The sequence below is a fragment of the Gymnogyps californianus genome, chromosome 1 (genome assembly GCF_018139145.2).
Source record: "Gymnogyps californianus isolate 813 chromosome 1, ASM1813914v2, whole genome shotgun sequence".
Lineage (NCBI taxonomy): Eukaryota > Metazoa > Chordata > Aves > Accipitriformes > Cathartidae > Gymnogyps > Gymnogyps californianus.
Window position 1 is genome coordinate 202,820,587 of NC_059471.1, and position 26,697 is coordinate 202,847,283.

Sequence of the window (26,697 nt, forward strand, 5' to 3'; positions counted from 1 at the left end):
ATTCCAAGTCAAAAAACTGTGCACACTGGAGCCCATTCCCAGAGTCCTTCGGCACTTCCACAGCAACACCAGAAGCAATATTCTCACTGTTGGCAAAGCGGCTGTGTGAAAACACAGAGGAACTCCTCTGCTCCGCATCATGTTTCTTCCACTAAGGAATGGTGGGACTAAAGAAAGGCAGCGGCTATGACCAACTTTATGGCTTGGGCTCCACCTTACTCCCTGAGTTCTCGTCTCCCTCTTCTTCAGGATTTTCTAGGATCGCTCCCCACCTGTAAGAATAGCATCTTAGCCGCCAGCCCCACCATTACAAAAGAACAAGAAAACCCAAACCCCAGTTTGTACGCCTAAGAGAAACCCCAGCTCTATTACTGTCCCTCTTCGCCTGCTGCCCAGCCCTTCCACACATCCCACTTGTACACTTTTCTCCTTGGAGTCTGCTAGCCTTCCCAGGCACAGAACCAAGATCACTAAGATGCTTCAGTGGTCAATGGCAGCCATCACAAAGAAGTTCAGCTCGATCATGAATACTGTATTGGCAGCAACGCTCCTTTAATCTCCAGAAGATGGTCCACCTCACTGGTCTCACAACCTCCTGTGACTCCATGTGCACTTAGAAAGACAAAAAATTACACAAATTGTTTTGTTGGGGTTTTTTTGTAAAGGCTTCATTTTTTGCTGCCCATCAGGACTGTCTCAGCATATTGCACAATGTTTTCTTTATTATAAAAAAAAAGTCTTCTGTATCGGGCAGGAAGAAAGAAAGTTTTCTCAGGAGGCTAATGCGTACTATTGTCTGTAATTAGAGGTAAGTGGTTGCTTGTGTGGCCATCAGGAAGTGGAACCTAGTCAAACAAAAACAAAGTGTTATTAATGGCTTGTCCAGGAACAGAATCTCCCCTCCCTCCCCCAAAACAGACACTTCTTTATTCTTGGGCATTTCTTGTGTGCCTTTTGCCTGGTCTCCCAAACAAAAATCATACAAATCTGCTTGCCTTCCCTCCTCTCCCCCTACTCACATAACCTTGCCAGCTGGCAAACTTCAACCAAATTTGAGAGAAAGGCAGAAGTCTTAAAGGCTACCTAGAGGCTTAAATGGGAAAAATAAAAGTAAAATAAAATCAAGTAGTTGCTAGAGGAGCAATCCTCTTGATGCCCAATGAAGGGAAAGGTAAAGACTGCTCAGCTCTTTCACACTGCTTGGCAGTAGCCTGCGGGCTAATCAGTAGCAACACTGAACCCCTGCAGCACACAGTGCCTGTTCTTCAGTCAGCAGGCCAAGCAGAAGAAGAATATGTGAGGGAGACTGACGATGCCTGGGAAAACACGTAATTTTTGTAGCAATTTGAAAATAAAAAGAATATACTAAGGACGATGGAGGGGACGTAGCAGAGAAATCTCTAAGAGACTTTGTTTCATTAATTCAGCTTCTTAGAAAACACCTTGCTTCTGTACATGTTAGGTTTTCCAACTGTTTTTAAAAGCTATTGAATCTCTGCTCATATGCGTGTCAAGGGGAGGGCTTATTGCAAGCATCTTAAATTCTGCTGGGACTGAGTCCCAAAGTTGTCCTTATCATCCATCCTCAGGTAGCTGTACCACTTATTTAATACTTAGAGAAAGTTCTTCTTACCAATGTGGATCTGTAAGAGCCCAGTCTGAAACGGCAAAAAATAACTTCTGCTACAAATCTTCCAAAGCCATGTAAAATTCCTGCAATGTCAAACAAGATTTAAATTGTCACAAGTAGTAAAACTGTAGTATTTACACAAGTGTCACAGCAAAACTCTACACGATACTTAAACGGGATACAGTGCAGTAAACTGGTATGTAAAACACCAAGAAATTAACATAAAAAAGGAAACATCAAGGGCGGGGGGAATTCTAACATTCTGAAATGCATCAATAAAAGCAAAACCAAAGCTATCCAAGCAAATGTAATTCCCTCTGCCTGGCTTTCACGGGTGAAAATATATTCTGTGGGACAGAAATATCTCCTTTGAAAGAGAGCTCTTAGTTCAAGGTCTCTTTACGCTGCTCTCTTCAAGGGAAAGCCAAGAAAAGAAATAACTCGTAATCAAGATTAGTCAAGACGTAATAGGGTATAAGTGAATCGTTTATTTTTTAAGTGAATTATTTTATAAGTGAATTAGTTTATTTTCTTTGAAGGAGTAAATCTTGCAGTACATTGACAAGCTACACGAGGAAAATCCTCCCAATTACTTCAGATGGAAATTTTATCTCAACTTTTGGCACTGATTTAGCACTGGATTCCAACTATAGGAAATACACAGAATATCAGAAGTCAATGTGTGTGTGTGTGTATGTGTATATATCTATATCTATCTATCTCTTTGCTCTTCCAGAAGTAAATAAACTATGCTACAGTTACCAAAAGGGAAACAACAGGCCCTCAGAACAGCAGAAACGGCATACTGGGACACCAAAAATGAGTAGCTTTCATTGCACATTTCAGTGCACACAAATGGACACTTCATCTTAAACCTGCTAGAGGTTCAGGACTCCCCTGTAATTTATCCATAACATAATCACATGACCAAAAAAAAATTCTGGTAGAACTTCAGAAGGAAAGCACAGATAGTTACCTGTAGTTGAAAAAATTCCCCCAATAATGCCACAGAGCCTCACTAAGAACTGCCAAAAAGGCATGTGTTCTTCTGTCACCGTCACCATAAGTGAACTGATATCATATTTCATGAATATTCCTGACACCCCATGGCTGCCAGCTGCATGGTTAATTACTCTTTCCTGAAAGAAGAGAGAGAAACACAACTTAGTCACAAGGAAAACAATCTTAATAGATGTGATGACAAAGAGCTACTTAATCAAGAGAGTTAGCAATCAACAGAAGACCAGGGAACATCAAGATAACTTTGGCCAGTACCTTCTAAAAGTCAAACATCATTAGATAACCATTTACTTTCCTGGTCACTGGTCTTCTGTGCTGCATATCAATGTTCACTATCAGGCTCTGGTACAATCCTCTCAAGATTTGCTTACATGGTCCTTTAAACAAGGATGTTTATAACCAGGTTGCTTTTGGTACCTATGAAGGTAAGTGTCATAGTCTTGGTCTAGCTTATGAACTCAAGTGAGCGCACTGGTATAATACAGTGCCCCAACTCTTCCTACTTTATGCGCTACTATTAATCACTTAAATCAGGATGAGACCTTCAGGAGACATTTAAGTTGTTGAAGAGCCTTAGCTATGGCAGTTTTCCCAGAGGGTGTATATAAATCTATATACTGCATCTAAGACTCGTTAGGCTTCATCCTCCTTCTTCCTTAGAGCATATCTCTAGATCCACATGCCACAGAGGATTTAATTGCTGGTTCTTAAAAGTATCAGGGAAGACCCTAAACTAGAGCATACCATAATGGAAATTCAGAAGCTTAAGTTAAATTAGACCAATGCAATTTGTTTTTCCTCAGTGCATACTTACACATATGCCATAATCCATTACTTTGATGGGAAAAAAAAATAAAAAGGAAAAAGATCAAAATTTCAAAATTTCTGGGGTCTGAAAACTGAATACCAGTATCAAGCCTCTTTTCAAAATTTTTGCCAATCAGGTCATTTCAGACAACAGCCACACAGCAAGAAATACACCTTGATACTGATATATTGATAAAAATAATAACTTGCCATGACCACTTTAAACAGATCAGACGCCTCAGTCCTAATCCAAGAATTTCTACAGTTTCTTCTCATTTGCCCAAATTCTTAAACCAAAAGACCCCAAAGAGGAGAGAGTGGCTGCTATAAATCTCTACTTTTTAAAATGGTCTCAGGAGAAAAAACCTCAACACAATCTTAAGTTTCTTTCAAAAGTTTGCTATCATTTTGTTATTAGTGAAAGGTGTTGATAAATGCACTGCCAGGTAAGTCTGGCTGAAAAATATACAAGGGCAGCAGAAAAGAACATAATTGACTGAAGACAAACTCAGCCATGTCTAGGCTAATAAGAGTAGAGAAGACAGACAAGCAAGACCGAACAGAAAAGCAATATATCACAGCTCCATTTCACCTGTAGATTTAACGGTCTGTGCTCAAAAACCACGCAGGATACAGTACAAAATAAAAAGCAGAATACCACTTTGGAAAATACAGACTAGGCAACTTCTCCAGTCAGCTAATGTTGACATAAACCATATTGCTTCTTTTGCTACCAAACCAAAGTAAAAAGGATGCCAAAATAACGTATCAGTTATGATACCAGGTCACAGAAACTTTGCAATGGTTAAAAAACCCCAAAAAACCCCAACCCAAAACAGTGCAGAATGCTTTCTGTATTTCAAGAGCATGACAACGTTCAGCATTAGAGGATGGATGATCAGGCATACTAAGAAAGAAGAGAAGACTGAAGGTAGTTAAACAGAACCTTGCCATTGGCAAGGGACAAAAAAATTTTTTGTTTGTTTTTCCTCTATTGTTTCCCTAAGCCTTATTGGTCTTTTGAGGTCAAATGGTGGAAAAAAAATTATGAAGTTAAACAGAACACCCAAAACTCCACCCTCAAAAGATACATAATTCTTTTTCTGCAAACCATTTCGGTCTGCTTCTAGCTTCTACTGCTGCAGAAGATTTAACTGTTGGTTGCTAAAACCTGCTGAAAATAACTAGCCCTGCATCAGATATCTCAGATCAGTGAAGCCTTGCTAGAATTAAATCTTTTTAACATAGATAAACACAGTATCTCAAACATCAACAGTAGTGGAGATGATTCTGCCCACACCTTTCAAACTTTGCTTCCCAGTCTGTTCACCACTGGCAATTAAACCTCACTGTGTTCAAGTTTTAGCCGTGGCTAGCTGACCACCTTTTTCCAGGTCTGCATATGTGTCTCCTCTTATAAAATAAATGCACTAAGCTGTTCAGTGTTAACCGCTCTTCATAGCCTTTCCCAGCTCATCTGCTAGGTGTATTTGGTTTCCAAAGACAAACACAAACAAGCTTTACAGGCAGGGCTACCTACTGATACAGTGAGAGCAAACAAGTATGTGGAGGTAAAGTGGCATTACTATTCACAAGCTTTTCTTCTAAGCAACCTGTGACTGTGTTGCAACTTTCATAAAAAATACATCCCCACAAAAAAATTAAAGAGCTAAGACTGCACAGTTGATTGACAGAAATCATCTTTACAGCAGAAGGAGAGAAAAATTTAATACAAGACAAAAAAAATGCAATAAGGAGTAAGATAAGCAGTTGACTGATGTCCAGAAGTTTAAGGAGTCCCTTAGTTGCTGCAGAGAAAACATGAAGCAGATTGCTAGACCAGCAGGAGATGGGAGTATACTGCATTATGAAATTCGTCTTCATTCCTCTCTTTACTCCAGCTTTTGTGAGTTTTAGAGCAAACCTTTCCCTTCAGCAGTCCGCATGTCCCAAGTTGAACCCCAAGACATCACCTCTATCCGACTTCCCCTAGCTATGCATTTTTCAGAAGCACAGCATGGAATTGTGAGGAAATAAAGATTTTTCTCCATTGGAGAACACCACAAACTGTATTACAGTGAACTGCCATCCTAACCTCTGAATCTCCTTTCAACCCAGGGCTTCTTTCTTACCTCTCACTTTATCTGTCATTTTTAATTAAACTTTTCGCAAAGATTTTTTTCTTTGGCTTTTCAATAAAAGATCAAAACAGAGTTCAGTGTCTGGAAATGAGACACATAACTGGTACACATAAGGCCTTTTTCTTATTTACAGCAGTCTTTAAAATTAGTACCTTATGATTTGCCCATGTACTATGCTGCAATAACTACTTTCTTTATGGATTCAGAATTAAAAGCCTCTCCAAGCCCAGAAGTAGAAGCTCTCTGGTCTGGAGAATAAAGTTGGTGGTTCAACAAAGGTTAAACAAGACAGCTGAGAGACAGAGATGCTTCCTGTGTGATTAGTTTTTCATACAAACTACCTTTGTTTCCATTTCTAACACTCCCAAACCAAGTTCATGGCATTCAAGTGAGCTGCGTTTCTTGGTTTGCTTCCCATACGGATAAAAAGCTAAAGGTGGATTAAATATTTGTAAAGCTACACACAAGGTTACAGACCTAAAACTTAGAGGGTTTCCTCACCACTAGCATCCAGTAAAGTGGAAATGACTGGATATCTATCATTAATTCTAATATCAGACTCCAGATCTACAGATGCAAAACACTAATGCAAGAAGTTAGCATATGTCACCAAGCATATACATTTTACCATCAGTATTACATTATTTACAGATAAATCTAGTGCACTGGAACATTCTACAAAGAGTCTCTTCATGCTAGAGGAGTTTTCAAAACCACAGTACAACTAAGTCTCTGTTTTCACATTTGAGCTTTTGTTAAGAACAATCACTGTTAGATTTTTCTCTGCATGGTTTTCTCTTACTTCTACTTACTCTTTCTGTCACTGAAAATTGATGAGTTTCTGCTGAAATTTTATACGTATGGAGTTTGGTTGGCACAACTGTGATAAAATATTGGAACATCTGGTTATCTAGAAGAAAACAAATCTCACTGTTGAACTAAGTACAGAGTCAAAGACCATCTGAGACATTCACAAACAAATCAAACAAATAATATTTAAAATAGTTAATCAGCTAAGCCATTTACACTAGGGACATTCTTCAAAGAGTCCCAGCACTGCCAAGACTACTTCAGCACCATCTGTATGAACAAAGTTAGTTTCCACGGGCAAGGCCTATGTCACATTTGTACTCAGAGAAATTTACATTTTACCCATGTAATGAAAAGATTCATTAAGGTCAGGCCACTCAAAGCTTCAAATGAAATGCATAGATAGTGTTTTCCAGGACACTAGAACTAAACAAGTTTCCCACAGTCACATTTTGCATGATACATACATCTCGACAGTGGTTTGAATAGATTTTAGCCATTGAATTGTCTATACAATGCTGGAAGCCCTTCTGAACTGGTTACGTTTTTTCTCTTGATTAGACAGACTTCTAGAGAATTCTTCTAGAGCAATCAGCATGCTTATGCATTTATGATTGCTCTGTCTTCGTGCAAGTCCCTAAGAGAACAAACACTGATAGACTGAAGCAATTTGTTTCAACTACACAAAACCATTCTGGCTGGAACAGCCAATGGACTGACTGACTTTGAGACAACAGCAGCTTTAGAAGGTTCTGGGGATCACTCTCATGGGGAATGAAAGTCAGAGGATGAGGCGTAGGTAGTTCTGTAAAGTAGGTTACTATACTCCTTTATTTATACATGAGGAAACAAAGTGATACACAAACCCTTCCTGTAGTAGCCTCACAAAATACATCATGGAAGTGACAACCAAATACAGGAATAGAATCCAAGACTCCTGATGCTGTTTTTTTTAAACCAAATCAGACTCATTTTTCCCTGTTACAACAACAATCAGATCTATGAATCTCCACTGTACCATACTGCTGCAAAATTCTTTGCAATATGTTCAGACATACTGTAACTTCAACATAACACAAATCTGGAAGAAACCGCTTTCAACTTCAGCAAAACAGCAAAGTACAGCGATACCGATATCAAAAAGAAATCGTCCATTTAAGATGCCATGTAGGTAATTGAACAGTGCGTTGCTCGCTACCAAATTTAGCAGGACGTGCTGTTGTAAATCACAACATTCATGAAACATGGTAATATTTTAAATTTAATTATTGGAAGAATATAGAAAACAAGATGCTTTTTTAAACACACAACACTTACGATCTGATGCTATTTTTTCTGTTCCATCCAAAGGATTAATAAGTCCTGGAATAAGCTCTCCAAATGACAAATGATCTATTCTGTGAGAGAAGTTATAGGCTGAAAGACAATACAAAGGAATGAAACAACATTTTTAAACTATGAGATTCTGTACTCTTCTCAGAGAAAAAGATGCACCCATTTCTCACATTGGAAAATGCATTAGGTAGAATATTTCAAACACTGGTGTGCATTTCATTGGATTTGTGCCTGTGAATATATCACTATATCTACGTATAAGTTTCAAACAAAACTCAAATCCAAAATATTTAACAAGGAAATTTAATTTCTCTAGAAAAGAACTTCTAAACCCAATTATAACCCTATCTGAATCAAGCCTGGAGCCAAAGAGAGTTAAAATTTCATGACAGGAAATTTCTAGTTGGCCAAATACTGAAGTTATTCTACAGTTCAGGTTTTTGTATGTAATGGTATTAAAAAGACTAAAATTTCATAAATGAAATGTACAGAGGAAGCATAAGGCAACTACCAAGTTACTACATTGCCTGATTTTACAAAGGTATTTAAGCTCTATAATGTACACACTTGTGTTGACATAAATTCACGGGCAGACATTTGGAGGTTTAACCAACACCAAGTTCATTTTTCACAGTAAGTCACCCTTGCCTCACATTAAGTACGGCAGCAACACACATTTAGTATTTAGACTCATAACCTAAAAATGAAGTTTCTAAGGACAAAGCTCAGAAATTTTTAACCTTATAAAAACAGATTTTGCAGGAAATAGGTAGTTTGGACTGAAATAAAGGAATTTCATATGGTATCTGTGTTACAACAAAATACATCTGAGATTCCTGTGTTATCATTACTGTAGAAGCAACCTAAAGATAATACTAATAGTGTTAAACGTACGAAAGTAAGTCACTGCTGAGTTATAACATTGCAAAGAATATTCTTCACTTTCTCTACAATGCAATTGCCCAGCTAGAACATCTTTACAACAGCAACCTATGTTAACATATGAATTAGGAGACAGCAGTCTGAACAAAATGATACTCATTTGTATGGAGGTGATACAAAGAACTTACACTCGTGGCTTACAAGGGCCGCCAAGTGTGCATGGCCTCGAGGGTGTGGTATTGCCCTAAAGAAAGCAAGATATGTTTTATGAAAAATTTGTTTAATTAATCCACACAAAAGACACAGTTTTCCTAAACAGAACTATGTAGAAAAATTACCTGTCCTCTTCTGTTTCAATAAATACTTTATATATATATAAAAAATATGTGCATATATAACATATATATGTTTAAATATATATATTTTACAAAATCATATATATATATATATAAAAATTGTGTGTATCTATATTAAAAAAAAAAGTCATTTTTATTACTGCCGAGTACAGACAGCCTGAATGACAAGGTACAGGAACATTAGACTCATGAAAAGCCTCTTACACGAAATCAGTGTCTTGCATTTTTAGAAGTGTCAAAAACACGTCAAGGCACTAGGCTACTAGAAGAGCCACCAAGGCCTACCACATGAAAAGCTGCAGAACTGCTCAAGTGACTAATGAAAACTTTACCATACTTGGTCTATGACTAAGCAAGTTAACTAAACTCTGTAGTTGCTCCCTGACTGAGCAAGTTAACTTCAGGTCTGGACACTTGTTTGTAGACCTGCAAAGAAAGTACAATGCAGAAGCTGGTAACAGTGCAAAGAGGGCGGAAAAAAGTGCAGCTCTGTCTGCAAAGTAAAAGAGTCTCCCAGCCACACTTCATCCCTACCAGTCCAGCCAATAACGCAGGAAACCTTCCCTACTTAGCTTAAGTTAAATCGTTCCCAAACACATGTAAGTTTTGGACAAACAGAAGGTGCAGAAAGACAATGAGATCAGTCAAGATAGGACCACAATAAATAATCAGGCAATAAGGTACAAAGGTGGCCAGTGAAAAAGCTGTAAAAAAAAAAAAAAACAACCCCCCCCCAAAAAAACCTACAAGAAGAGAAAGAGCAACTTAGCAGAAGTATAAATGTAATGATGAGCAAAAGGAAGCAAAGGAAAGGAAAAGATTATTCAGGGCTGCAGAATTAGAGATAGGAAGAGAGAAGTGATGGCAGTACAGATGAAAGGCTGAAATGATCAGCTCTGAAAAGGGCTTAAGAAATTGGACATCTAGGGGCAAATCAGAGAGGTGGTACAAGACCAGACAGAAGTGACATTTGGAGAAATAGCCACACAAAGACAGCAGCTGGAATTACATGTGGATGAATTAGAGTACACATTGCATGCTAAGATCTCTGGTGACAGAGGTGGCATGAAGACAAGTGAGGACAGCAGAGCTGGAGAGCACAGAGAAAAGTTAACACAAGTTTGTATGCAGTGTATATAAGCTAAAACCATTGCCGAAGCATATCAGAAAGTCTCTCCACAAATAAAGGTGAGCTGGCATTTAGCTCCCTAACTATGGTTCTGTAACTATGTTATCTCAGCGCTGAAATGGCACATATCTACACTTCATCCATGTTAGTGAACTGTGTAGTAACAGAAAGAAGTTTGGACAGGCCCAAAGAATGGAGGCAAGTACAAGCAGTCCACTCCATGTCATACACTTATAGAGGACTTATTTTCAATAGTTTTCATCCTGTAAGACACTGGAATTCATAACCACTACATTGCATGCAACGATGCACTGCGCTGCATTGTTTTAGTAACTTATGAAGAAATTCGTTTTTAAACTGTGCAAGAAAAGATACCACATGGAAAATAATACCAAGCATGTGTACAGGAAGGTTAATAAAAAACAGTCATTCACCCAAAAGTGTAAAAGCATACACACACATATATATGCATGCACTGTATATAATGTAGAAGTCAATTTTTTTTTTTTTTATTTTCAGGAATTGAACAGAACATACTTGCCCACAGTTATATGAAAATTCCCTGCCACTTTATTGACATAGAGATGACCATGAATTCTGCATGCATCTGGAGACTGTAATGAATTATCTTCCCTGTTTAAACAAAAACAACATAAAGAGTACTTGAGAATATTCACTAACAGAAATAACAGCAGTACAGTTAGATTTCTTTTTCCTAGCATAAAGATACAGCATTATCATCTACCTCTCCTTATCATATTCTTCTGGAATTATAGCAGGGATGGTGGAAGGGAGGGAAACAAATAAAGGTCAGACTGATTAAACCAATAAGCTTTTGTTCATACTTGTATTCAGAGATCTGGCCTACAAAGCTAACTTATGATACCTGAACATGTGAACAGAAAACATAAGACTGTAGGTATATTTTGCTGCCCTGGGGATTCTTTTTTTTTTTTTTTTCCCAATTACTTCTACCAAAAATGGTTTGTTGGAAAATTTTTAATGCTACAATGAACAGAACAAAATATATTGGTCATGTTAACAAAAACATAGCAAGAACAGCTTTCAACATTTATTTTTTATGAAACCTTCCTCTTCCCACACTTGTTGGGATGTCCACAACTCAGAACATATTTCCAAATCTGCTCCTTAGAGGGAGATGAAAAAAAAAAAACCCACAATTTTTTAAACACATCTCAAGCATAAATATCATCTCAATTACTGCACTAACAAATATCATAGAGGCACAGAAGGACTTAATGAATCTGAAGACATCAATTAAATGAGAAAAAAATATTTTTTTGAGCCCTCTTCAGCCTTGCCTTAGGAAGAAAGGATGTATTTAATCCTCAAACAGGGAGACTACAACATGGAAAGTGCATACAGCGTTTTTGGTGTTTGTTTTATTTATGGCTTGCTTGTGTGGGGTATTTTTGTTTGTTTGTTTTTAAGGGGAAAAGAATTTCAGCTTTCATGTAGAAAGTGTTTTCTCATGGGGGGGGGCGGAAATCACATAGCATCTAGATTCAGGGAGACAAAGCCGCCTATGCATTAGTCTCTCAGTATTTTGTGGGTAGTTGGAATGAAGTGTAAACAGCAAGTTTTCTCCACACAATTTTAACAGTGCTATCTTTGACCAGGACATTTATTAACAAAACACATTTTTATTCAAAGGTTGATTCTTTTAAAACCATAAAGTATTAAGTCACAGCTAATAGCAGGACTTTTTTTTAAAAGTTGCTGGACAGAAAGATATTCTTTCATTTAAAAAAAAAAAAAGACTCGTTTAGTATTGCTTTGGCATTACTAATTCACATTAAGAAGGAAGCATCAGATAAAATGGACTAAAAAAGTGTGTGAGTGTATATTTATGTGTGTGTCTGTATTATGTATACATATATACGTACAAATACACATATAAAACCCGGAAACCTTCTCCAAGTTGGAAACCCCAGAGGTTTTCATAAAACAACAGCCCTCCAAAGCAAGTATCAAGTATACTATTTTAAAATGCAATAAAAAGCAGTAAGGTCTTCTTTTCTTACAACCTTATCTTCTGAGGAAAAAAAAAAATCATAACCACAATAAAATGTGAAGTCTAATTAAATAGGGCAGCAGGAGGAGGGAATGACGACACAACATCCCAATTTTTCTTACCGTGGCGGTAGTGCTGTAGAAGCACTTTTAAAAGCACTTTTGAATATCACATCTTGAAGAGAGTGTTCTTCCTGCAGCCTGTTCTGAATTAGCTGCAGCATCCTAAAGATTACACAGACAAGTGTGAAAGCATGCAACAGTAAAAAAATAACTTCACAATTAATTATCAGCTTCAGTTGCAGATTATAAATTGAGAAGTTAGCAAGGTTCATGTCAGTATTAAAGTGTTACATTAAACTTTGAGAATGATATTTTATACAGAGCTTAAAGCTCTGGTGTTCACACCAGTGTGCTACCAAAATACTGAAATTAGCCAGACTCCCAAATAAGCTTCAGGTTCTATTACAAGACTATCAGTATAGAGATCACACACATAGCCAAGCTATTGCAGTTTAAATGATAAACAGTGTGTGAATTCAGTTATATGAAAGACGCAAACTCACTTGCTTTCGCAAGAACGTCCCAATTCGTTACTATGTTTCAGCTTTACATTTTGATATCAAGCCATCTGTGTTACGCATCCGAACCCATAATTAAAACTTGCGCTACCAAGCATTCATTTGAAAACACATATGAGCGAGCCCATACGTCTCGGCTTGCAACTGCATGACCCAACTCCACAAATAAGTCCAAAGCCAATTTTTTGCACAACAGAGATCTCAAATGATGAGAAAAGCAAACCAAATTAATATCTTTTCACAGGTTTGCACTCTTAAATTAAAAGCAGGAGCTGTTAGACCCAAGACACAGTTCTGTCATGTGACTCTGGTGTACCTCAGCATCACTTCCAGTAAAAATAATACAAACCATAGGCATGCATCTCAGTGCTTTACCTTTGCCATTCTTTTTGTTGTGGGCTGAGATCAAATACTACCTGAAACAAAAATAACACATCTAATAAAACATGCAGGAAACATTGAAGTCCCATCCATGAAACCCAGAAGAGAACTGGGGTGTGGGAAGGGGTGGGGAGTTATTATCAAATTCACACTTGGTACCACATACTGGAGTTTAAGAAAGGACTTTGCATTTTAAATAATACATTTGGTGTTCAAGTATGGAAATTTCTGTCCCTTCCCCCCCAGAATTATTCACTTGTTTGCATTTATAACTTCAGCATCTTTTCCTAAAGCTCTCTCAACTTGAGCAGTCTCTGCCCTTCTAGCCTTTGACTAACATGGGCTAGAAGAAGCAGTGAGTAGCAATTTAATTCTAAGTGATATAACTAACACACATGGTTTTGATGCAAACGGCAATGAAACAAGCAGAGGAGCAATCTTTGAAAGACAAGGGTCCAGGTGCAGATTGTTTATTTCTAGGGTCATCCCACATTGAGCGCTTCATTAAGACAAGCTACCAGACCTGCTATACTTCAACCAGCACAAAAATATCACCTGTAACATCTGTGCACCGACTTCAAATCTATGTATTGTTAACACTGATGTACTCCAGACAGTAAATTCAATTGCAATTAATGCTCAAACCTACCCAGAGCTATGGCCAAAAGAGATCAAGTACAGGAAGTTTCCTCTTTCTAAGATTATAAGCACTGGGGCAACTGCTAGCATGCAGCAGCTACAGCAGCGCAGAGATGACTGTCCAGACTAAAGAGGAAATGTTCCAAGGAGAACAAACAAACAAAAACAAGCTCCTTCACCTTCCTGAGCACATCCTTCCATTCAGCCATCTCCTCCTGCTCACACACACGAGTAGGAATTTAGACAAAACTGTTATAATTTGGAATATGGTTCAGTTATTAGAGAATGTAATAATTACAGCAGGAAGTTACATTCTTTAATAGGTTTTCTGTAAATGATAAATTACTTTCACACAGCATAATTACGTCAAAGTTTACTGTATTATGCAAGCAAAACCACTTTAAGAGCATAGACTTACACAGTTCCAGAGCCTTCAGTTCACAGTACAGAAATTAAAAGGATACTAACCCAATTTACGATCTTTAATGCCATTCCATATTATAAGGATATCATGGTGACTTTCTACCCCTTTTTAGAATCATAGTATTCTCCTAGTTAAAAAGCAGTTACATCAATTCTCTTTTTATGAGAGCTCTGATAGTTTTCCTTCCATATCAAATACTGTTAGCATTTATCCTTAGAATTTGCACATGTAAAAAAAACTAGCTGTAGAAATCACTAGCTTGTTAAAAAGCACTGATCTGGGAGTCTGCTGTATTTGCAGAGAGTGAACACACAGAAATCCCAATGCTAGCCTTTTTCCCTAGCAGATTCCTGGGGTAAGCACTGCAGACCTCGCTCAAGGATCAGATAATACTTGGGGAGGTTCTGTGCAGCCCAGTTGTGGGGAAAAAAATACAAGCAAGCAAGCAAGCCAGCCAGCCCAGCAGTGCTCCGCATCAAGTAAAGAGCAACTTCCTTTTTAAATAAAAAGGTAAGAATCAACTTACTGGTTCATAGATGAGCCCATCTGCAGAGGCAACCATTGTTTCTGCTAAATCCAGAACATCAGCGCCCACATCTGTTTTAAAAAGGGAGAAAAATATTAAGAGTCATACAGATGATCATAAACAAACAAACAAAAAGTTCAAGTTGAAATGAAGTTTCACAGTACAGCGGTAAACTTTCAGTATAAGCTACTGTTCCTTGTTAACAAAGTCCGAACCAAAAGAAAAACAAATCTGGCAAGAAGCAGATTGCTGGGAGGTAGGGGGAAACCACAGACTCCTACTTTTCAACCTATCATATCAGAGTATCACCAACTGATGCACAGCGACCAGAAACAAACTTTTCAGATTTGCAATACTTTCTCACTGATGTAACACTGTCAGAGATGTTGTATGAACCACATACACAAGCTTTCTAGGATCTGCTATGCATAAATATTTTTTCCTGTTTCATAAGCACTGAATCCAAACCAAGACTAGTCAAAACAGAGGATAAAGTTTTGTTTATTTCTAAAATTTAAAAAAAACCCACAGAATTTTCAAAATTTTTTATGTTAACTGGAAAATAATTGAAAAAATTAAAATAAATTTTAAGAGTAAGAAGGGATGACTTGTGAATTAATACTTGTGAGACAAACACAAATTGTATGGTACTGATGTACCATAGAACTAATGCAAGGTTTAACCTAGCCAAAAAAGTGAGTCTTGAAGATTTGCTTGCATTCCTGGTAGAAGTAGTATGCTCTCTCTTTCTCAGCCTAGGACAACTAAAACCAGTCCATACAAATAATGGTTCATTACCTAAATGATGTCAAAAGACAAGTAAGCATTGCCTTTAAACGGGAAGGCATCCATATGTTCATCAGGAGGATGAAATTACCTGATGGTTCCAGTATTGTTAAAAAATAGACCTGGTTAATATTTGCCAAGTTCAGAAATAAATAAAAGTTGTGATAAATTCCTGCTGCTGAGTTGTGTCTTACAATGAGCTTTTAGAATATTCCAGCTAGAGAGAGCAAAGGTCTGTGACATGCAAATGAGATGGCATAAATACTTTTCTTCACATCTCCTACCAATTCTTTCAGTGAGTGCCATCAAGATCAATACATACCATCAAGATCAGAAGAAATCTCACTGTTAGAATATTTTGAACAATATCCAACCATATTGCAAGCAAATGCATACTCTGAAGAGCCTTTAAAGTGTTACAAAACTTTCACTGATGGAATACTCACATTGACACCTCATGGCAACTGTAATATCAATATTGATTCTTAACTTACTGGAAAGAAAAAAAAAGGCAAAAAGCTAATAAGTAACATTGAGTACAAGTATCAAGAGATATATTACTAAAATTCTCATATTACTTGCAGAAACACAGTCAAATAACAAAATTTACACCAATAAATATAAACTTAAGCTGTTTAAAATTTGGGTGAACCAAGATGGACTTTTAATTATTAAAGCACTGATGATGACTCGTAACTTAAGAGATAAAAGCATCAGATTTCCCTGTTGAATTTTACCATGAAACTCCTAACAGATTTTTTGGAAATATTACTGGCTCAAGAGTTTGTCAGACTCTTATTAAGAATATATAGTTTTCAATATTTTACACATTTTTTTTTTCCACACAACAGTGCAATAAATTCCACAGAATGCAGTGGATCAGGACAATGTAGGAGTTACAAATCTAAAACTGAGTAAATATTTGAGCACCTTCCTCCTGTTTTGTCTTTAAGACAGGCCATTGTATTTCCAATCGTAATCAGAATTCCTCAGGACAGTGACATTCAGGATCAGGCTGAGAAGTTGCTAAAAACAGCTCCCAGAAAACGTTGCCATGTCATAAGGATCATTGGTTTTGCTAGCACTGCTTCTGGAAAAAGTTATTTTCTCAAAAATGCTCCCATATTACAGTAGCAAAATGCCTTATACGTTAAGATCTTTATCCTGAATGTTTCCATAACGAGGGGAGGTGAAACATAGTTCTTCCCATCAGGGGAAAAAAACACAACCAAAACCAACACCCCAAAAAAACTCCATCACACCAAAAGTCTGATTGTGTGGCATTCCCAAATATTCTGGGCATTTCCTATTGGTTTTCGTGCTAGTTTCACAAAAGTCATTTAAACTATAATGAATAAATCCCCTCACTATACTCATATGGTCCTATCACTTCCAGGGAGCTTCTTCTGGGAACTTAGCCGACCACAAACAAATCACATAAGCAAGGGATTCAGCATTGGCTCAACTTGGGATCAGACATGGTCAGCAGACAGGAGAAAAGCAGTTAAAGTGATACCACTCTCCATTGGTTTAAATTGTCACAGAACCACAGGCTGAGTGATTAGCCCACAATCAAACTGGAAAGTCTGCAGCAGGACGTCTCCCAAGTCCCATAATAGTCTCTTAACCACAAGACTATCCCTCCCATGTGATAGCTTCACTAGGGAAATAACTTACTTTAGCAAAGACCTAAATGCGAAACTCCCATCTGTCTGAATGGATTTACTCTAACTTGAGGTTTTGATGCATCTCCCTTAAATTTCTCCTTTTTTTTATTTTTTCATTACAGAAACCTTTGGTATTTCTGACGTACAAGACATCCAATTAATATAGGTAACTTTAGCTTGTTACCACAGCAACTAGTCAAACAGCTTTTAAAGTTATTTCAGTTCCAGACGTATGATATTTAAAGGCGTTCAGTGCACAAAATCTCCATTAACTTCACATGGACTCATGGGTGCCTGACCACCTCAGGAAGAAAGGTGAACACAGTCCAGACAAGCACAAGAAACCAACAGCAAATGTATCTTCAGCTGATCTTGGAGGCCATAACTGGAGACAAGATCAGTAGCAATCTCTAGAGAACGTAGTCAAAGTTCTGAGTGCTTAAGATTCACCTCCAGCAGCACAAAGTATAATGGCAATATACTAACTGTATAAACTAGAGTAAGCATCATGCGAATGTGGTGGGTTTACATAGCTGATGTGGAGTTACATATTACAATGTCCTCCGAATTGTTAGCAAATAATTCCTCAGGGGACTCCACCAACAAACCTACACTATTTTGACTTCTTCATTGCAGAAATCTCAATTTCTCTTCTTCATAGATTCCAGAAAAGAAAAAACCCAAATCAATCAACAGAGGAAAAATCAAGTCCCTTTAGTATTTCATTTTTAATTTCAATCACAAATCGCTCACAATTCACACGAATATTTTAAATCTATCCTGTCCTGAAATGCAGACAACTTAAATTTTCAAAGTAATTATAATGAATAGAAATTACCTAGTAAAATCCTTGTCTACTTCATATTCATATTTCATCCATGTCTCCCGATACACCGTGAACTCCATTATAGTCAGGAAAGCTATCGTTGTAAATGCTATCAGAGAAACTGAGTGGCCAAAAAAAAAAAAAAAAAAAAAAGTAGTTTAGATTGTGAGAAATATTATTCAGAAACATAAGCAGAACAAAATTCTAACATTCCAGAATCTGAACATTACCAGTACAATACTGGTATCTTTGATTTATAAATCCATAAGCTGCTCGTAAAAAAATGTTTTCATATCTACAGTATTTGCTTTTACATAGGAGGGGAAAAGAACAAGTCCTACCTTTGCATCATGAAAGAACTTTTTACATGAAGTACAGTCCAATACTAGAATGATGGGGAGGTTGTGGAATCCCTATATGGAAGATTTAAGAACAGGCTACATCCTCCTCCACATATAAAACAAAATGCCCACAAATCAGTGTCAGGAATGGTCTAGGCAAACTTAATCCTAAATTCAAGCATGAAAGAAGGATAAGGTGCACGCTGAAGTCCCTTCAAGCCTCCACTTGTCTACAACCTTATAACATATATAACAAATTTCTTATAACAAATTTTTTTATAGCTAGTTTTAGAGCCAAGAAGCTAGCAGACAGGAGAAATAATATGCATTACATGCACTGTCCAGTTAGAAAAAGGTGCCCTGATTACACTACTTGTGTATAGCTACACAGTCAGGACTCCCACCCTGATATTTCAAACAATTCTCCCTCTGGCGATAAGCAACATGTAGCTATCCATTCTACCAACAGGTAAATAAGTGAAGAACTGACTTGAAATTATTTTTAGGAAGAAAACTAATTGGTATATTTTAATGGTATATGTGCCTCGCTTATCTCCAAAGCAGCCTATTCATCACACTTGCAAAGCTGTACAATGCAAAGGGAAGATCATCCTGCTGCACATAGTCAGAAACATAGTAACGGATGCACAAGAAGCACCTGCCGCACCCCTTTTATTAAATCATGGCTTTTGTTAAGTTGAAAAAACCTTGAGTTACGGAGCACAGTGGTGATCTGTACATTTATTGACAGTACGTGTTTTCCATCTGCATTCTGTGGAGTATTTCTATGGAGTCTGAGAAGGGCAACTTGAAAAAAACCAAGCCTGTTGTTGATAGGCTTCAACTCACTACACAGTGGTCTACAGCCCAGAGGTGGCAGCAGGGAAATAAAGGCACTGTCCTATGGGATCAGAAAAGAAACCATTGGCTGCAGCATTGACCGTTGCATTGATCAGCAACATTTCAAGTTCCAGCTTTCAGCTGAAGCTATGTAACAATCACATATATGAAAACCTTCTGTGAAAGCACATGCACTAATCAGTTAATTATTCTGGCTATCAATTTCCTTTTGGAGCCCAGTAGGCCAGACTCACCCCAGCTATGCAACAGGAAAGCTGGAGCCATACTGTCTATCAAAATACAAAGAAACATTTAGAGCCATAGCTGCTTTCTGGCTAATTCTGAGCAAAGGTATTTGTGGATCTGAACAGGAAAATAAAGTCTTGTAGAATTTCCAAAGACTCTCCCAGCCCCAGAGCTGGAGTCTCAGCTCATTTGAGAGACCGGCACTTCTTTTGCAATGGGTTTTAAGGCACTGAAAGTCTGAGAATAGAGTCTTGGTATGTTTTGCATCCCTATCACACCAGAAAGTAAGCCTGGCACTTTAATCCTGAATGAAACGGGAATACTATATTAAAATTTTATAATGGCATAGAATAAGACAATCCTATATCGTCATTTATAAGGTTACTGGGATAAACCAAAGAATGCTAAAGTAACTTCTGGTGTTGAGAAATCCTTAAGGCACCATTCACCAAAGTGAAGTTCTCATGAAGGATGGTGCTATACTACAAAAAAGGAATTTTTAAGCATTTATTGTCTTTCTAAGAATTACAAGATAAAACCAACTCGCTTTCTCAGGAACTGGGACTAAGATTAACAGAGAGTTATTTAATCAGCTCTTAAGAGATTATTTTATATACAATAATCCTTTAATGATTAACACTGCAATTCAGGAAACATAGCAAAGTAATACAGATCCTTGTGATATTTACTTCTACACAAGTGGCGTAATGACTTCAAAGGCTTATCTGTAGATTGCAATTGCTTCTTGTACTTCTTATTGAACTGAGTATCAGACATAATCGCACACGAGAGAGATTTTTGTCCTCCATTTCAAACTAACTGCTAGCAGTTTCCTATCTAACTGCAAACAATTCCAGCAGTGCAATAGATGAAGGCACTATTTCCAGATCAGGCTACCTCTAACCCAACCCAACTTACAGGCACAATTTTCCGTTCAGTCACATATAGAAAAGGTAATTCTTACAGCTACAGCTTTTTGAGAGAAGGTCAAGTGACTAATAAGGACAGTACAAGCACATGCCCTGGACTAAAGCGTTTAGTTTTTCAAAGCGCTTTCCTTACTCTTAAAATCAACTATACCTTCAAGACAAAAAGCTTTAGAAAGCTGCTCTTCATCCTGATGCTTAACTTATCCAACTCTTAGACACCTCTGGAGAATGTTTTTCCTCTTTTATGAAAGCATAGAGCTGAATCCAACCTGCATTTCAGCTCATGCTGACACAGTCTCACCCAGAAACCTGACACGGAGAAAAGGGCTTAGTGAGACAACAAATGAGAAAGTTTTATTACGGCCTTGGCACAGTGCACTTCCAGTTGTAATTGGTTAGAAATTTTTACAGTGAACCTTTACATTGGTTTGAGTCTCACCAGTTTTACACAAAAATCTCCCTTCAGATGAGTGATGAATGCATCTATTTGCATAAGATACTATGTCTTTACTTGAAGGAGATGAGCTCTGTCAGTCCACAAAAGAAATCAAGAAACCAATTTTGGCTAGTTTCAAATGAACACAGATGCCTGTCTTCCTCCTATTGAAGTTTCTATTCCCAGAGCATGCTAGACTGAGCTAACAGCCAACATGAATCATGTCAGCATCTCAAGAAGGCCTACCTGTGCCTCCGCTCGCTGAAGTCTCCACATAGCTTTCAGGAACCTTTGGAAAGGCATCCAGTTCTTTCATCAAATTCAAGGTCTTCTTCCGATTCAGTCGCCTCATCTTCAGCACACTCCTCCACCTCCTCCTTCATATATTCCCTCTGATTTGAGAAAAAATTGTTGTGATTAAAAAGACACAAGCAACATTGCTCAAACCGACTGGCTACAATCATAAAGCAATAATAAGGCAATTAAAATCTAAGAAATATGTTTTCAAGAAACACATGCTAGACAACTGGATGGTCACTCTTGCTTCAAGAAAACTGTTAAAATTAGCCAGGACACTGCTGCTTACATTCCAGCCACATCCAGCACGTTCACCATTTAATTACTATGACTAATTTCTTTCTCGATTAAATTCTTATTGGTATTGGGTATATTGAATTTTAAACTAAAAAAAACCAAACTCAGTCCTGAAGTGAGCTTGCTAAACAGACCTGACAATGCATGGAAGTCACTGACTTAGCAGGGAATATCTAATAGGTTGCATAAACTCGGCAGGATGTCAAACTGCTCTGGGCTACTATATTCAGCCAATGTGGGTACATACAGCATACAGCTAAAGGGAAAAAAAAAAAAATGTATTTCACATTTTTGCAGCTATAGAATTTTATGGTCATAATAAAATTTGCATTTTTTCCTCTATAAAAATGCCCCCCAAAGCAAATTAAGTATCAAATCCTAGCTCCATCCTTCAGAATCCTTTTTGTCCATGACAGGATCTCTGCTCCTCTTGGAGTCGTTGATACCTTAAGCAGCAGGATGCTGAGAGAAGCAGCCTGCCCAGGAAATACCGTCTTAAAGTATTTCGAAATCATGCAAATACGTTCATAACCCAGTCCTGCCAATATGCTGCGTGTTTTAACAAGTTGGCACTGCTGTTTTCCTTCTGAGGAAATGCTGCACTTTGCCCAGAATTTCTGAAGCTACGAAAAGCGTCGTGCATTCACTGTATTCTGAGAATACATCATATTATCGTCTCCTATTTAAAGACAACAAGGCGGGCAAGCTAACCAACACTGCCAACATGTGAGATGGTCCTCATCATCGTCTTGTAGAAATATCTGTTAACTCATCTCCCCTGTTTCAAGAACACATCAAGTCTCCAGCGCGTCCTAGTGAAATTACTCAAGAGCTATTCCCTGCTCTGCCCCTCCCTGGTGCTGAGCAGGCTTCGTACTGTGCAATAGCAAAGCAATAGGCTTTACTGGAAATGGAAGTTCACATGTGAAGAATCAGGATCTATGCCTGCAACTTCCTCACCACACAAATTCGCTTCAGAAGATACAGACTCTGTACTTGGCAGGAGCATCAGTCAAGTCAGCCTGCAGGGACCAACAAAACGATACTGTGTGTGTTGCAGAGGATTCAAAGAAACCACAGTTAAAGTGGGCAGAGAAGTTAGGTGCCGGAACAGAATTTTGGTTATACAGCATAAAAAAAAAAAAAAAAAAAAAAAAAATCAGGGAAGCAAGGTCCTGGCCTTTACTACACTACATAATTGTGTTTTAAAGAATTATCTCAACTCTACTCAGAATAGCTTAAGAAACAGTTGGAAAACTTCGGAGCACAGATATGGCAAAGCAGCTGCTTGGACACAATGACTGGAGCCATAACATTCGTTAGCACACAGGAAACACTGGACGGGGTTGCCTGCTATCCTACAAAGACAGCACTGAAGTCAACTTCGCACCATTTCACTTTCCCTGTGTCTTCTCTGCTATCACATGTGTAGAAGCACACCATAAAGAGGTACAAGATAAACCTAGAGAATTTGAGAGCACTTTATTAAGAAACTTTCTAAATCACCCTGCATCAGTGAGTATGTGGGTTTTTGTAATCTAGCTAGAAGTATCCCATTTGTTCATTCGTGTCTTTAATCTCACACACACAGACTCACTTTCCGTTACAAACTGAGACAGACATCTGATACCTTGCCCCCCCCCCGCCCATCTCAACACACATACTTCAGAAACACGAAGTATAAAATTTGGAATCTGTTCCTACAAAAGTAAATATTATGAATCCAAGAGCCAACTGCGTTTAAAAAAATTATTACAAGCTAAAAAAAGGAAAAAGCATAGCGCAAACGCCACTCGAGACCAGAGTGCCCACTCGAAGCGACTGCAACCCAGACCCACCTGAGGGGCTCGGGCAGTTTTCGCTTACTCGCACAACTTGGAAGTGAAGCCGTTACCGGCGCCGGTGCGCATCTGAACATCCAGTCCCACACCCGCGGAGCGGACCCACGCCTGAATCCCCCTCCCGGGGGCCTCGCACCCAGCGCTGACCCCCGCCCGGCTGCCCACGCCGAGGGAAGCCCCGGGAGGCGGCCGTCAGCTCGGTGCCCACACGCCTGTGAGGGCCGCGGCGCTCCCGGCCGCCGCACTGAGGCGGGCGCAGGCCCGCAGCCAGGCACCGGACAGCCGCGGGACGGGACAGGCCGCACCGGCCGCCGCACCGGCCGCCTCGCCGCCGCCCTCCCCTACCTCTTGCTTCTCTCGCCGTTACCCAGCGCCGCGGGCGAGGCCGGAGAGGGGAGGGGAGCCGCAACGCCCTGCTCAGCACCCGCCTCGCTGACCATGGCAACGCGCGTGGCCCCGGGCGGGCTCGCTCCGCCACCGACGCCCGGCGGCGGCGGGAGGCACAGGCCGACGGGAGCGGCGGCAGCGGCGGCGGCGCCCCGCCTGCGCGCATGCTCGCCACCCCACGGGCATGCGCCGCCCGCCGCCGCGGCCCGGGGCAGCGGGGCAGCGGCGGGGAGCGGCAGCTGGCTCAGGGAGGATTAGGTCAGCGGCCTGGCGAGCGGAAGGAATAAGCACAAGTACGTATGTGGAAGCGGTTCGCCGCCCGTACGGCTTGGCGGGAGCGGCGGCTGCCGTAACGCGCGTGCGGCGCGGTGGGGCCCCTCGGCGCCAGCCCCGGCTGGAGAGCAGAGCCGGGCACAGCCGGGGGGCTGAGCCCTCCGCAGCCGCGGTAAGTTACGCAGCCCGCGTGAAATACGGGCTGCAGCTCCGCTCCGCAGAGCTTCGTGCAGAGGCCCGCAGCAGATCCTGCCGGTGTCTTGGGCTCTCGGGAGCTGCAGCTGCCCCCAGCGCTGGGGTCCGAAGCCCCCAACGCAGCAGTAGTCAAACGGAAGGAACGTACTGCTCCGAAGCGGGGGAAGTAGGTATCGACAAGAACTTACGAAGCTGCGAGTTACTGAGCGGTCGTTTAAAGTGAGGTATATCGAATATCTTCAAAAGCAAACTGCAAAAGCACTGTAACCTGGCTTGCAGTGGTAATACTGTTTTAGACACCACGGATATAAGAGCAGGCAATGTTTGAAAAGAGGCAGTATCTTCTCTTAGGTTAACTATGGGGGAAAAGGCTTTAAGGCAGTGGGCTATTACATATATATATATATATATATAGGGGGAAAACCAGATTTTAAGCTCACAAGGCAGTCTTCAGACCTGAAGTGAAAAAAGTAAGGGCTCATTTATGCCCAAAATCTGTGTTCTTTTCCCTGTGTTGGTGGCACTGATAAAAAGGCACTGCCTCTCACCACAAACCTTACCACTTAATAACAGCAATGTTAGTTTATCTCCAGATTTTTTTCTTACAATTGCAGCAATTCATTCTCCTCTATGCCGGTGTCCCCTGTAGTCTTTACAACTGCGCTGCTACCAAAACAGACTTACAAAGTCAATTATCATGGCGTTACGTTATGCTACTGCCACCGTGCCTGCAAGTTCACGAGTAGCTGAGCCAACCTAGACATCTTCCTACAGCCAAAACAGGAGCTCTCCGGTATCTTTTGGGAAGTGCTAACATCTCAGGTGACATCAAATTATTCAAGGAAAAATGCTGCATGTAAGATTTAAAAAAAAATAAAAAAGCCCATTATACCAAACATTTATATTCACAGGTCAGAAAGGAGAGAGACTGAAGACTCCAGTATTTTTTTATAATGAGGCAAGCAAATAAAACCCACACCCCAGAAACACAGAAAGTGATGAGTTTCACAGCATTAATACAGATTTGCTCTTTCTAAAGGTTTAGAGGAAAAAGTAGATCCATGACAAAAGAGTTTCAAGTAGCATGCCAAAGTATATACAATTTGAATAAAACAACTGTATCATCTGGGATGTTTTATTCAAATTAAGCTGGGTATCTACAGCATTTGAGAATGAAAGGAACCTGAAAATGAGAAAGTAGTACGATCAGATTCAAAGAGTATTTTTTGCTTTTTAGGGCTAGGCAGACAGTGGGTTTCAAGGAAGGAAAGAAGATACACCAACATGCTGATGTTCTCACTGAATTCTGATCAGTCTGTTTTGATCATTTTGGCAACTATAATAACAACTGGATCAGAGAGTCAGAAAGAAAAAGGGGGTGGGAGAACGATACTACAAGAGATAAATAACCAGACCGAAAATGTTTATCTGTACATTTGTTCCCTCAGAAACAGCAGACAGCTTTAGCTACAGCACTTAAAGCTCTTATATTGACATGCCGATGGTCATAGAGTATAATTCAGCAGCCAGGGATTTTGCTGGCTAAGCCCTGTTTTCCCTTGAAATGCTCTCAGCACTGAGGCCTGGAAAGAGCAACCAACAGATCTGGTTATTAGCTGTGCATCAGAGATGCTCAACAGATGTTCTCCCAGGCTATAAACTAAAGCAATCCAATCTGCTCACAGACAAAAACGGTTTTGCATTAGTGCCCAACGCTGCATTGAGATGCCTCTTACAGAGGAGAAGTAGCATGGGACAAAACTCCTTGCAGCTTTGCACCATTATAGTAATATTTTTAACTACAGATGTCTCGATAGGATTTTATGAGGGAAAACACAGTAAACATTTTTCAAAATCTAAGAAAAATGGAGAAAATTATATAGGAAAATTATATACACTTTGCAGTATACCAACACTGTATATTTAACTATACTGTGCTAAAGCAACATAACAGTGATCATACTGCATCTACCAAATACCAGACTGTTCCAATGTAAACTGTGGTCCTTTCCTTATGCACCTGCATGCTTGTTTTCTGCTCTCCTCATCACACCTCAGTGGTGGCAGCCTCTGAGCACCTGCCAAATTACCTTCAGGAGCCTGAAGGGAGCAGGGAAGGAGGAACAAACCCAGCTGTCAACTGCAAGCCATGCGCCTGCCAAGGGGCTGCCCCTCAGCTGCTGCTTTACACACATATGTTTCACTATGCTGTTTAACAAGATCCCAAAGCACCCTGAGACTTGAGGGCAGTCATCTATGTAAAAATACAACTACCTTGCCAAAAAAACCAGCACTTCTTAACATTGGTGATTTATGAAGTCCTTTGACATGTGCAAAGAGGGGAAACCACATAAGATGTCTCATATCCGTACAGTTTAGCAAGCCACAAATGAAGCAGGACAGGAAGAAAAAAAATACCAGGAATGGGATCCCTATGAAGCACATTGATATCAAAGACAGTAACAGACGATGGTAGACCAAACAAGAGGAGCAAATGTAAACATGCACAGATTCCCCACCTGCACTTCACCGCACTTCAGCGTTAACATGCTGGAAACCGTATGCAAGATACACAAAACTAAAAACCTGGCTAAAGCATTTCGAGGCTAAACCCAAGCCCCCATCGTTTGCTGCTGCTACA

General features: G+C 39.5%; 1 protein-coding gene across 4 annotated transcripts; it reads right to left on the bottom strand.

Annotated features, from left to right (window-relative positions):
* Window positions 1-528: 528 nt before the first annotated feature.
* Window positions 529-26,697, bottom strand: ERGIC2 (ERGIC and golgi 2). 4 transcript variants are annotated; one of them, XM_050914002.1, is made up of 14 exons: window positions 26,576-26,697; window positions 21,013-21,158; window positions 17,987-18,095; window positions 15,928-15,974; window positions 14,696-14,766; window positions 13,101-13,141; window positions 12,268-12,369; window positions 10,648-10,743; window positions 8,814-8,869; window positions 7,726-7,824; window positions 6,411-6,508; window positions 2,607-2,769; window positions 1,634-1,713; window positions 529-845 (listed from the first exon to the last, which is right to left on the bottom strand). In XM_050914002.1, the coding sequence occupies exons 2-14, from the start codon at window positions 21,116-21,118 to the stop codon at window positions 780-782; spliced, it is 1,134 nt and encodes a 377-aa protein (XP_050769959.1). In that variant the 5' UTR covers window positions 21,119-21,158; window positions 26,576-26,697; the 3' UTR covers window positions 529-779. The 4 variants fall into 4 exon arrangements, with proteins under 4 accessions (XP_050769959.1, XP_050769950.1, XP_050769954.1 ...); XM_050913993.1 differs by lacking the exon at window positions 26,576-26,697 and adding an exon at window positions 23,547-23,654; XM_050913997.1 differs by lacking the exon at window positions 26,576-26,697 and adding an exon at window positions 23,199-23,215.

Excerpts from the sequence above, each read along its gene's own strand:
- ERGIC2 (XM_050914002.1), bottom strand. The coding sequence starts at position 21,118 with ATGAGGCGACTGAATCGGAAGAAGACCTTGAATTTGATGAAAGAACTG. Across the intron at positions 18,096-21,012 it reads TTCAGCGAGCGGAGGCACAG|TTTCTCTGATAGCATTTACA; the intron begins GTAGGCCTTCTT and ends TTGGCCACTCAG. Across the intron at positions 7,825-8,813 it reads GGCCCTTGTAAGCCACGAGT|CCTATAACTTCTCTCACAGA; the intron begins GTAAGTTCTTTG and ends ATTGTCTTTCAG.